The sequence below is a fragment of the Cryptotermes secundus genome, unplaced genomic scaffold, assembly GCF_002891405.2.
Source record: "Cryptotermes secundus unplaced genomic scaffold, Csec_1.0 scaffold1228, whole genome shotgun sequence".
NCBI lineage: Eukaryota > Metazoa > Arthropoda > Insecta > Blattodea > Kalotermitidae > Cryptotermes > Cryptotermes secundus.
Genome location: NW_019745102.1, coordinates 214,085 through 227,049, shown reverse-complemented (window position 1 = coordinate 227,049; position 12,965 = coordinate 214,085). Strand labels below are relative to the sequence as shown.

At 39.1% G+C, this 12,965-nt stretch overlaps 2 protein-coding genes across 9 annotated transcripts in view; one reads left to right on the top strand and one right to left on the bottom strand.

Annotated features, from left to right (window-relative positions):
- LOC111875027 (F-box/LRR-repeat protein 4) overlaps nucleotides 1-8,577 on the bottom strand; it is a 30,236-nt gene extending 21,659 nt beyond the window's left edge. For 6 of the 8 annotated variants that reach the window (XR_002844652.2, XR_002844653.2, XR_002844654.2 and 3 more), the window contains exons 1-4: nucleotides 7,765-8,370; nucleotides 7,112-7,205; nucleotides 5,092-5,287; nucleotides 1,384-1,579 (exon numbers count right to left, since the gene is read on the bottom strand). Coding sequence is in view for 4 of the 8 variants with exons in the window: in XM_023871036.2 (XP_023726804.1) it covers nucleotides 1,384-1,579; nucleotides 5,092-5,287; nucleotides 7,112-7,205; nucleotides 7,765-7,971 (693 nt within the window). In the remaining 4 variants the exon portion in view is untranslated. Of the gene's footprint in view, nucleotides 1-1,383; nucleotides 1,580-5,091; nucleotides 5,288-7,111; nucleotides 7,206-7,764; nucleotides 8,372-8,394 lie in introns of those variants that run through there. The other 2 variants (XM_033755693.1, XM_023871039.2) reach the window with 2 other exon arrangements.
- A 476-nt stretch (nucleotides 8,578-9,053) lies between these two features.
- Nucleotides 9,054-12,965, top strand: LOC111875020 (translocon-associated protein subunit gamma). Its single transcript, XM_023871023.1, has 5 exons — nucleotides 9,054-9,333; nucleotides 9,570-9,697; nucleotides 11,029-11,120; nucleotides 11,968-12,099; nucleotides 12,792-12,965. The coding sequence occupies exons 1-5, from the start codon at nucleotides 9,201-9,203 to the stop codon at nucleotides 12,856-12,858; spliced, it is 552 nt and encodes a 183-aa protein (XP_023726791.1). The 5' UTR covers nucleotides 9,054-9,200; the 3' UTR covers nucleotides 12,859-12,965.

Here is a 12,965-nt window from a genome sequence, read left to right as displayed (position 1 = left end):
TTCTTTCCTTTTCCCCCTCTCCACGTGCCCTACGCTTGCGCCCTTCATCCTTTCACCAGGGACTGAGAGGCTCGTCTGAACACTGGAGGGCCATTCTGCTGCACGCCGTGGAAGAGTCTGGTCTCGGCCCAAAATTATTTTTTGGAATTGTGGTTTACTAAATTAACGGCGGAGTTGGGGGACGCTTGTACGTTGTGCCGTCCTTATCTGGGGCAGTTTGTATTTTTTTTAATCAATTATATTATTATATTATTATATTCATTTGGTGTCTGTACTGTTAATATAGTTTCCTATCCCAAACCACTTTTCGGTCCTTGGGTTTTGGTACGTTTCAAACTAAATCAAAATTAACTAAATAGTGGAAAATAATATTGTGGCATATAGACCATAGCTTGGTAAAGACCTCAAAACAAACAAGGCATACAGCTGTTGCTAAACAAAATGTGAATAAACAAACAGCAATTCCTGAGTAACAGCTTAAAATCACATTCCCATGGAAACAAATATATGTGCAATAACAAAAGAACAGTGTTTTTGATGTAGTCTGCACTGAGGAGTTATAAATAAGACAAGAGCACTCCACCAGTCCCTATCCTGAGTCAGATCAATCTAATCCATACCATCCCATCCTGTCTCTTTAAGATACATTTTAATATTGTCCAGCCACCTATGCCTTGGTCTTCCCAGTGGTCTCCGCCCCTCCAACTTTCCCACCAATATCCAATATACATTCCTCGTCTCCCCCATTCGTGTTAAACGCCCTCCACCAGTCCCTCTCCTAAGCCAGATCAATCTAATCCATACCATCCCATTCTGTCTCTTTAAGATATATGTTAATATTGTCCACATACCTATGCCTTGGTCTTTCCAGTGGACTCCGCCCCTCCGACTTTCCCACCAATATCCAATATGCATTCGTCTTCTCTCCCATTCGTGTTACACGCCCTGCCCACCTCTTCCTCCTTGACTTGATTATTCTAATTATACTTGGAGAAGAGTACAAGTTATGAAGCTCCTCATTACACAGTTTTCTTCAACTTCCTGTCACTTCATCTCTCTTCGGTCCAAATATTCTCATCAGCACCCTGTTCTCAAACACCCTCAGTCTGTGTTCCTCCCTTAATGTCAGAGACCAAAGTTGCACACCCATACAGAACCACAGGCAAAATTAGTTTTGTATATAACTGTTACAGTAATTGTTGCATAAAATGAAAAATAACAAGACATGGAATGAGTAAAATCTATTGTTCCTTTTATTATGTTGATTATAACCAACTCTACAAGCCTGTGAAATCTTATCTTACAGTATGGTGCATACACATGCATATGTTGTGACTCACAGACAATATTTAATGACAATATTTAATACTAGTTTGAACAAACCTGGGGCGGAATGTTATGAATGTTATGCTGTAGTATCTGTGATGTCAGTTTCCCAACAGGTGGCACAATGAGATCATGACTGGGAACCTGATGAGTCTCTGCATTGACAATGGGCTCTTTGGTTCCCACCAGTAACACCGCATCTAGCTCTGTATAGTATTCGAGGTGTGAATGGTCAAACTCCAAGCGAAGCAACCTGAAAAACATCAGAACAAATTAATTTATTTTCCCTTGTCGCATTGCTACTGATAACACTTGCAACACTGGATACAATACTTAAATTTAAATCAAGAACAAGGATTTCAAATGAACACTAACATCTCCTTGCATTTGACATGGTCTGGTAGATTGTTTCCAACATTTTGGGGGGAACCTGCAGCCTCAGTCTTCAGAGGAGGGGGATTTTTCCCCTTAAAGAAAGTAGCAATGAGCTCCTCTGAAATGCTGCCTGCTGCCTCCGTCTTTACGGTCAAAGATTCTTCTACCTTCAAGAGGTGCCCCCAAAATAATGCTGATGATCTTCCAGATTATATGGTGTTACACCCCAGAATATGGTAATCTTTAGAGTAACAGATGTGAGAACCTCAAAATTTACAAATATTTAGGGTTTCTGACAGTAAGATACTGAGAATACTTGGGCCTAAGAAAAAGGAAGAAAAATAAAGACAACATAACTAACAAATAGAAAAAGGCCAGCTACATATCTTGCTATATCATCAGTGCATTCCCATACAAGATCTGAATTTCTTAACATTCACTGCCTCAAAGAAGTTCTGACAAAATTTACAGCCATTCTGTGGAAAAAAAAAAAAAAGGTAAAGCTGTCCCTGTGCTTAACTAATTAGGCACTACTTCATTAAGATGTAAGGGGGAGAGGATGTACAGACCTACTTTTTCTTGACCCTGGCACTAGTTGAAGGCAACTGGTCAGCTTCAGACCCTGGCCAGGGAAACAGTCCCTGGTACCTATTGGACAGGAAGCTGGGCGGGTCCCAAAGGCAGTCTGGATGATGTGGAGAACAGAAAATTCTTGACCCTACTTGAACTCCAACCCTTCAGTTGTCCAGCCTGTAGTCAGTCGCTATACTGCCTGTACTACCCCGGCTCCTGTTCTGCACAAAAGCAAGACGCAAGGTTGATTCTACATGTCTCTACGGGCAAATCTATCATTTGTATCACGCATTTCATGGTAATATTTAGTTTCTCATATATGTAATATATATGAGAACGTACCGTGATCATGAAAGAAATTCAACTTTAGATTCTGACAGATTTACACATTCTCAGCTCCTCAACATGAAAATGTGTTTTTTAATGCCGTCTGCCCCCCCCCCACATTTCTACATGCACACACACGCCCTTCACTACAACTCGAATGGTTTGATGGACTCAATTCATATTCAATATTCATGGGTTCACCCATGTTATGCAGGGCTTGAGGTTCTCACAAGAGTGACTATGAGCAGTTCTATCTTCTGGACTATAACGCCATGTAGTGTGGGGCAGGTCTACTGATGTCGCCCCCATCTTTGCAGTTGAAGAGTAAGCCAAGTAGGCAGAGGGCAAAGCAGGCTTTACTTCATGCCTAACTCATGCTGGTAGAACTGGAGTTTGGTATCAGCCGTGCTGAACATTATATTACCTAAAAATAATGCGATCTCTTATTAGGATGCAATATATTGCCGATAATGTATGCTACCTATGAACTATCTGAATCACAGAGCGCATGATTTAAGCAACCTGGTTAGAATGGTAACATGTTGCATGACCACAGATTACATGATAGGTCACAAAAGAGCAATTGGTCTTTTGTTTCATCATGTCATATCCACTACCTGTGTATGTAAAGTGTACTAAACTATATAAAGAAGATGATTCATAATTGACTATTTATGTGGGTTATTTATAGGAGATAGTGTTACAAATTAGCCTTGATGCATCATTCGATAATACTATTATGTATATGGTGACTGCATGACTAATAATAATGGGTTATGGAATAGATGAATAGATTTAATGGACACTCACAAGTCATAAATACAAATAATTATAACACACTAAAGATTACTGTAACTATAACACACAAAATAAAGTCACCATCATCTGCTTGCTAGTCATTGCTGGGTAACAAATCTTATCTGGTTAACATTTCACTATTGAACTGCCTTCTGAATTCCCCTATGAATGAATTTCTGACTCCTTTCTCAATCTGAATCTCTCAAATTTAAAGTCACACTGCAAATGACAGTCAGTCATTAAGTCTTGGTGTCAAGCCTGATCTGGGGCTCATGACCATATATTTATTACTGTTTAACAATTAGAGTCTTGTTTTTGTGGGGTGCCCTCTCTGACGAGGGGATGGGTCTGTCTTTTGTACATGCTGCTGCTCTTGCCAGCACAGTCTTTCTTAGGTCTGAGTCCCTTGGGACTTGCAACCATATTTTACTGTCTCAAATTTGAGACTTCCCTTAATGTCACCTCCCACAACTCGCAGGGTCACGGTGGAGGTAATCAACCCCACCTCCACACAGGAATTCATGAATGCACTGCATTTTATAACTTCCTGAGAACCCAATATGGTTCCATTACTACTGTTCTTCATGAATGCACTGCCTCAGAAACAATGTTTTAATTCCTGAGTAACAGTTTGGTTTTCTAAGTGTTTAGAAATTTCCAGTTTCCATATCCACATCCAGAGTACGACTGGACAGAGGGGAGACAGGAAGTGTGCAGACTGGAAGAGGAGTTCGACAAGGATGCTGTTTATCACCAATTCTGTTCAACTTGTAGAGTGAATGCCTTACCAAGGAAGCTCTGGATGGGCTCGGAGACTTCAAAGTAGGAGGGCAAATTATTCAAACTGTGGAATATGCAGATGACCTTGTGTTAATGGCTAAGGAAAAAACTGTGCTACAGGGCATCACTGATAGACTAATTGAAATTGGAAGGTGCTATGGCATGGAAATGAATGTGGAGAAAACAAAAGTAATGAAAATTTCGAGACAACCAACCCCAGTCACAATAAAGATAGACCAAAAACAACTGGAGAATGTGAAATGATTTAAATATTTGGGTAGCTTGTTAACAGATGATGGAAGGTGTACTAGTGAAATTAAATCCAGGNTGGAGAAGATCAGTTGGACCGATTATGTGAGAAATGAAGAAGTGTTAATTAGAGTCAGTGAGCAGAGGAATATCCTACACGAAATAAGAAAACGGAAGGCTAATTGGATTGGTCATGTTTTACGCAGAAACTGCCTTCTAAAAGAAGTTATTGAAGGAAAGATAGAGGGGCGGATAGAAGTGACAAGAAGACGAGGAAGAAGACGTAAGAAGATGCTGGATGACCTTGGGGACAGAAGAGGATACTGTCATTTGAAGGAGAAAGCTCTAGATCGCATTAAGTGGAGGAATTGTTTTGGAAGAGACTGTGGACCTGTCGTCTTGACAGATTACTGATGATGATATCCATGGAAATCATGTTTTGAAATTAGTTGCTTTTATAGGAATCAGTCTCTCCATGGCAACATGTTTGCCTACTCATTTCCCAGAAACGGCCCACATGTCACAATACGTACAACTGGAAAGGAATGCAGGAGAAAGCAAGGGAAGTTAACAGTACAAAAGTTTACATAACAAACAACAGGAGTTCCCACTGAATTCTCAGTGGGTGTAACAACAGTACACAGACGCAAACTGTCTGCTTACCTTGTTGGAGAATTTATGGTCTCAATCACAGGTGAAAAGATCATGGGAGTGTGGTCAACTTTCTGGGGCTCCCCCTCCCACAATAATCTCCAGTGGTTCTCATGATCTGCAGCCCAAATCCGAACCACTGAGCCAGGGTTGTACGTTTCATACACACTCACTCTGAACGGGTACACAGCTTCCTCAAACAGCAAGTCTACCAACAGAATGTCATGAGCTTGAATGATGTCTTTAAGCTAATAAGTTACCAGTTTCCATGCAGAGCATGAGTACCAACTTCTGGGATAGTATGTTTAAATGACCAATGTTTTGAAGGAACACACCGCCTATAACTCCAGGGTTAAAAGAGCTGAGCAAGATACCAGTGTGAGAGCAGGTGGCAGGCCTGAGGCAGTATGCTCCTCCAAAACATTGGCTGACTTTCAGCAGACTATACAGCGTTATATTGCAGAAGCTAGTTAAAAAGAAAAGGTGTAACAGGCCATGGAGGCCCACAGGGTTGTGAGATGTCAAAGCACCCACATTTTCTAGACAATCGGCTCACAGATGGTGGTGAGGTTGTCAGCCTTATGCACTGGTTGCCCTTTACCCCCAGGAAGACTCCTGGTACTCATTTCTGTTAGAGGCTGAGTCAACCCCAGGGCCATAGTGCAGCTGGAAGGATTAGGTCAATTGAAAAATGTCCAATGACCTCATAAGGAATCAAACCTACGACCTTCCAGCTTGTAGCATGTGCCTCAACCAACTACTCTACTGTGTGCCCCTCCCAGAAGTTAGTACTCTTCATAACCACTGCTGCAAGAACCTCACACCTTACATGAACTTTACAAATATCTTGGACGTCTGATGCTAAGACATACTTGTACAATCAGATTTGGATGAAGAGGTGAAAGACAGCACACATGCATACTGATGTTCAGTCTTTTAGGGACAACTAACAGCTGCCACATGTTCTTGATCTTGTTCTTGTTCTTTTATTTCAAATTCAAGTACATCTAAATTCAGGTTGAGAAGTAGATTCACAAACCCTTGGATATAGAATGTGTCACATATCAGAACAAATGTTCCAATTAATCGCTGGAATAAGTCTAGGTATTAAGTATTTCAGTATCAATTCCAAATTTATTTGTATCTACTACGTCCACTGGCGCAAACCCAAATAGACTTCTTTCAAGTCAATACAAATTTCTCTTCACATCAGTGCTGATATATTTGTATTTTATCTTCTTTAAACATTTCATTTTGTGCCTCTTCAAAGAATGTATGAAAAGATACTAACCGTTTCTTCAGGGAAAAATGAGAGAACAAGAAAAATAGTAAAATGTTAATTAGAGACAAAAAAAATCTGAAGAGTTGTATCTTTCGGGATATAATACTGTGTATTCCATTAGAAGTCAACCAACATTTTGGAGGAACGTGCCACCTCCATCTTCAGAACTGAAGAGTAAGCCATGCAAGAAACCAGAAAGAAGCAGGCAACAAGTAATACTTAAGAAGAAAGCCATCTTCTGGGATTTGGTGCTGTGTAGAAATTGTGTTAACCAATGTTTCGGAGGAACGTATTGCCTCCATCTTCGGGGTAGAAGACAAGAAGAAATCTGCGAGCGAACCAGCAGAGCATATGCAACAGACTGAATGCTTAATTCATCAACCCTGAAGATGGAGGCAATATATTCTTTGAAATGTCAGGATGACTTTCAATGGACTACATAGTTTCTTATCCCATAAGACAGAACTCTTCATAAGCACTACTGTGAGAACTTCAAACTCTACAAAGAAGACTCTGGTTTGGACACTATTTCTGTTATTCAAAAGTATGGAACTACAAGTATCAAAGGTGAATTTAAAAAACAAAACAACCATGGTACTTAATTGACAGCCTATTGTATGTGTTTCTATTTATAACAAACATGCAAAACCAGATTACAGCATTAAACAGAAAAGCAAAGGGACCAAAATAGTCTTCAAGAGGATGGCCTAATTCATGCAGATGATGATGGAAAAGCACAGTGCATCATACCTATAAAATCTTGGCTAATAATTTTTCCTAGTGACTGTGGCATAAAAGGAAGTGTCCTCGATGGTGCTTCATTCCACCACTTGCCATAAGTTCTCTGTAACAAGGAACAACTGGATGAAATACAAACGTACAATTCCTAATATGGACTTTGATCTATGAAAATGAAACTCGACAGAAAGAACGTTCCTGACTTCTTACAGCACTTCACGCGCCAAGTTTTATTATATTTCATAAGTCACAATCAAAGATTATGTATAAGAAACTACACATCTCCACTTGTTCTATTAAAAATTAATACGGCACATAATAATAATAATAATAAAAACACTGAAGACGACCATTCCAACATCTAAATGGGAGTGTGTGTCTATAAATGTAAAAATTATACATTTATTTACAGTATGTCACAAATGCTTGTTGGACTAGAAAAGAAAACCATTCTATAACTGACGTAACATATGACGGAGGGGGCTTCATCACTGCATATTCACATCACATTTGGGCATTCTTATCAATATTGTAAAATATTAACTTGCGAAACGTGGGTTTATCGTAAAAACAATACAATTTATTTTCCAAACCCTCTTAACACTACAGTTATATGTACCAAAACTCTTTTTTCGTGTTACATACACTCTTAACCTGTAACATACCATAACAAATGCCTGCGGAAAGTCCCCATAGTCTGGAAATTTACTAGGTTTCCCAATAATGTTGTACGCAGTATACGATATGCTAACATCACTACCGTACTGGGAACTAAAACCGATGACACTTTGCACAAATTGTTCAATAAATACAATATCAGTGTCGTCTGAATTCGAAACATCGAATAATAATAATTTATCATCATCGACCATTTTTGTCAGGTTATGACGTTTATCTTTTTCACGAGTAGCATTGTCACAATAACAATCACATGTTATTTACTTCTTTATTATCACTACGGTCAGTACGAACGGTACGAACGATTACGCACTACCAACATGAAACAATTGCTGGTGAGCCTGTCACCAACAACAGCCGTGTGTCCGTAATAAAAGCCACTTTACTTCAAACACGAGTCGTCATAAAAAATTGTACTGGATAACAGGAATAATCCGTGCAGTTCAGCAGACGACCGTACTCTCCATAAGGTTCATAAGTGTTCATTTTTAACAAATTTGTTCATTGGAACACTCGAATTGAAGGGAGAACAGAATGGAGCTAAAAAATGTGTGTACGAAAACCGTATAACTACACACCTGCAACATTTGAGCTTTAACAGTAGTGGACATACATACTTGAAAGTATTGAAATGTTCTGTGACACAGTAGAGTTTGGTAGGTGCGTAAAAACGTTTCATCGATCTTCAGCTATCCACATTGGCTTATTGACGTAGACTAACGCTATAACTCCATCCCTGTCCTCGATAATTCTTGATTACTATATAAATGGAAAACACGAATTTAGGTAGCACTATCACCTACACATTACTAAGCACCGATCATTTAAATAATTACTGAGCCTGTACCAGAAAGGATCCGTACTTGAAAATCCCAAGGCAGCAAGCCTGTTTTCAACATAACGTCCACTAATTAGTGCAATATAATGAAATCGTGGGTTCAAATCTGCTTTAGAGAGCGACAAATTTATATTTCATCTTCATTAGTGAAAAAAAACTACCACTAACAGAAAAGTTATCTTTGGATATCACACCATTTAGTTCGATAGATCGGTACCAAATTTTCGGAGCAACCTGCTGCCTCCATCATCAGGATGTGATAGAAACGGACCTTTCGTAGGAATGTGCTGTCTTCATGTTTTGGGCTAAATAATAATTCTTCTACCATGAAGACCGTGCAAGCATATTCTTCCTATACATCTGTAACTCTCTAATAGACTACACAGCATCACATCCCAGGGGATCCCCAAATCTCACGATGACTTATGTTGGCACCTTTGTTTCCACAATGCGGCATGTGAGTCGAATGATAATCTGTGTATGACACGTAGTAACGTGTTAGATGTTTAATTCGTTGTATTGCCAATAAAAGTCGGTGATTAAGTGTAATTTTCTATACCGCTTTCATTGAATAGAGTTAAAAAAATGTCAGGGAAACAGTCAAAAGCCTTTACTAAGGAAGAGGAACTGCTTCTCCAGGATTTTAGCAGAAATGTGTCGACTAAATCGTCAGCACTGTTTTATGGGAATGCATTTATTGTTTCTGCCATACCAATATGTAAGTAAACGTAATGTACAAATAAATATTAAGTATGGAGGAAATTAAAATTATTAGAATAAATTAAATGCTAGTAGGAACTGCATGCAGGTTCTAGTGAAGAGGCTTTGAGGTTAGATTGCCCATTTTATAACATTTCATTCAGAATTTGTTTAAAACTGGAGGAGTTTATCTTCAGATCTTTCATTTAGAATGACTGTCCATAGGGAAAGAACTTGAAATATTTCTTTTAACAGGGTTGTTCTGGAGAATTCATATGATTGACCTGTATTCGTCAATTATCTCCTTCATCGCAGTGACATTAGCCAGTACATATTTGGTTGCACTGGCATATAAAAACACCAAGTTTATTTTGAAACACAAGGTAAGTTCTGATATGAAGTCATTCATTATTAAATGAAAGGGAGTGAAACAGTAAATCTGTTAGTCTGTAGGAGTAGGAGTTTATGTTTTAGAAGCAGACAGTCTGGGGCACATGGTAGTGTAGTTGGTTGAGGCTGTATGCTACAAGCCGGAAGATTGCGGGTTTGATTCCCTATGAGGTTATTGGATTTTTTAATTGATGTAATCCTTTCAGCCACACTATGGCCCTGGAACTGACTTAGCCTCTAGCAGAAATGAGTACCAGGAATCCTCCTGGGGGTAAAGGGTGGCTGGCACATACGGCTGACCTCATTGGCATCTGTGAGCTGATTGTCTAGAAAATATGGGAGACTTAGTGTCTCACAACCCTATAGATCTCCATGGCCTGTTTCAGGGATAGCTTTACCTCTACTTACCTTTATTCAGAAATTAAGTTTTAGTGTATGGAGGTCTGGGCCACTATCCATCCCTTCTTGTCACATAGGTAACCTGTTCCCCAGAGCTTTGCCTCTACTATATAATTTCTCAAGAGATCCTTTTAGCTTCAGCTTCCCCTGACCAATAGGTAGACCAATGATATAACAGAATATATTGTATATCATATGACAGTACTGTGGGCACACCACCATCAGATATTAAAGACATGGTTCTACAAAATTTTTGAAGATACTGTTAACTTCATTTTTAACAGTAATGAGGTAGGTTTTTGGTTTTGTTTTTAAAAATAAACTTCTGCGGTTGCCAGCATAACTGTACTGTTATGTTGTCTGCTAAACAATGATTCATACCTCACCTCCTTCCAGTACACCCTCATACAGTGCAGGCACATTGATTCAGACCTCACCCCCTTCCAGTACACCCTCATACAATGCAGGCCCTCCATGGCGTCACTACAGGTGTGAGGTTGGGTATCACTTCTTGCCATATGACATTTGTATACAAGAATTTTAACCCAGAAACTTGTTGCTTGGGTTAAAGATTGCAATCAGTGCCAACACTTGAAAATGTTTCTAATCACCATCTCCATGGCATCATATGACTGTTCAAAAATTTGAGGGTGATAACATGTTAGGATGACCTTTTGGGCAATGCATTAATTAGATAGATGTATACAAATCACTGAAAAGTGAAAATTTATGGTATTTGGTCAGTGAAATAAGTTTACATGTTGTGTCCATATACTTGAGTCTCTTTAGCATGCAGCTACATAACACATTTAGTCTGCTAGCTAGTATCATGTCATACGACCATAAAACCTGTAGAAATTTCAATATGAAATTGTAAGCTAATGTTTTCATGCTGTATGCACTGCTGAACTTAAGTTGTTTGTAGGTTGCTGTGAAAAGGGAAGAAGCAGTAACCAGGGAAATGACTAGGAAATTGGCAGAAGATAAGAAGATGAGTAAAAAGGAGAAGGACGAGAGGTATGATGGAGGTGAAAGGTTCCGTAATTAAAGTGCAATAGTGAGATGTGAAGGCTATCAATGTTCTGGGATGTGGTGCCATGTAGTTTTGTAAAGAGTACTCTAATGCCCTGAAGATAGAAGTGGCAGTTCCTTCCAAATTGTTTGTACCCATCCACAAAACTATGGTGTCACATCCCAGAAGACAGCAGTCTTGATGAGAGATGCGACGGAGGTGAAGACTTCTGTAATCACATGACCTGCAAGGTGTATAATGTAGTTTAAACTTCTGGTCAAGCAGCCATGGCTAAAACAGACTAGTACAAGTCAACATTAATACAATCTAATAACCATCCAGCAAACTACTATAGAGTTGAAGAGTTCTGGTATGCAATGCCGTGTAGTCTGTCGCAAGTCAACTGACTTTTCAGAGGAACAACGTTAACATAATCTGCAGGTTTGAAGAGTAAGCCAACCAACTTCTGCTTACTTCCTACAATATTTTTACTTGGCTTATTATTTAAGCCTGTGGATGGAGGTGACATATTCATTCAAAAAGTCTGTTGACTTTCAGTAGATTACACAGCATTGTGTCCCAGGAGATAGAGCTCTTCGTAGAATGACTTTCTTATGATGGTGTAATGGTTTGAATGATTAAATGATGATGGCATACCTTTGTTTTTATAGTAATTGGAGTATATGATGATTTATCCTTTGTTGTCCATGCATCACACTTTGTGTTGGCATGTGAATAGGATATTGTTCCCAACATTCTGAAGTTAAAGCCTCCGGCACATCAGTAGTGGGAGATGTTTACATCCTATTCCCAGATAATAAAGGTTAGTGAAAGTGCCTGACTTGTTCATAGAATCCTATGGAAGAAGAACGAAGTTGCTGACTACGAGGCAACAACATTCTCTATCTTCTACAATAATGCCCTCTTCCTGGCTCTAGTAATCTTCTCAAGCTTCTACCTCTTGAAGACATTCACTCCAGCGGTGTATCCTTTTGTGTGCCTACGACAGAACGGATGATTACAATTTTATAAAGCTGTTCTTAATCTCTTAACCGAAAGCTCAGCCAATATAGTGATGAGCTACCAGCTGGATGGCTGAAGTTGATTTCCCGGCAGGGCAAGAGATTTTTCTCTACTCCACAGTGTCCGCACTAGTTCTGGGGCCCACGCAGCCTCTATGTGATAACTATTGGGGGTTCTTTCCCCTGGGGTAAAGTGGCTGTGGTATGAAACTGACCATCTAGTTCAGAGGTCAGAATGGTGGAGCTACACCTCCACTCCACTATGTTTTCATGGCCTAGTGCTTAATTAATTAAGCACATTGACCATTTTACCTTTACTGTATTTATGTTTTTTGTATAAATAAACCACGATTTTTTCCCTAAACAGCATTATCTGATTGATATTTGTAACAGAGAAGCAGCATCTTCTCTTACGTTAGGAAATTAATTCTTAAGTATTATTTTTACCCAGTATGTGTTCATGATATGCTTAGTCATGGAGTAACTTCATTGTTACCATTTTATCATTCTGATAATTGTAATTTCCTTTCCTTAAAAAACATACTAGACTGCAGTTAATGTACTTTTTACCTTTAATAACATTCTGTTCATATTTCTTAGTAGTATTTTTAGTCTGTGATACCAAAGTGTGTTGTTCCTTAGTTCTGAACACAGGAACTACATTCTCTCAGTTGGAGCTGCAGGAGGATTGCTTGCGCTGCTGTCCACAGGCCCCCAGTGAACTCATAGCAGTGCTGTGTGAACAGAAGAGAGAGTATCAAAGATATCTGAGCAGTTTTTTGTAAATCTTGTGTATCTGTTCGTAAATCAATAAAAAATTATGAAGTA

Excerpts from the sequence above, each read along its gene's own strand:
- LOC111875020 (XM_023871023.1), top strand. The coding sequence starts at position 9,201 with ATGTCAGGGAAACAGTCAAAAGCCTTTACTAAGGAAGAGGAACTGCTT. Across the intron at positions 9,334-9,569 it reads TGTTTCTGCCATACCAATAT|GGTTGTTCTGGAGAATTCAT; the intron begins GTAAGTAAACGT and ends TTCTTTTAACAG. Across the intron at positions 9,698-11,028 it reads AGTTTATTTTGAAACACAAG|GTTGCTGTGAAAAGGGAAGA; the intron begins GTAAGTTCTGAT and ends AGTTGTTTGTAG.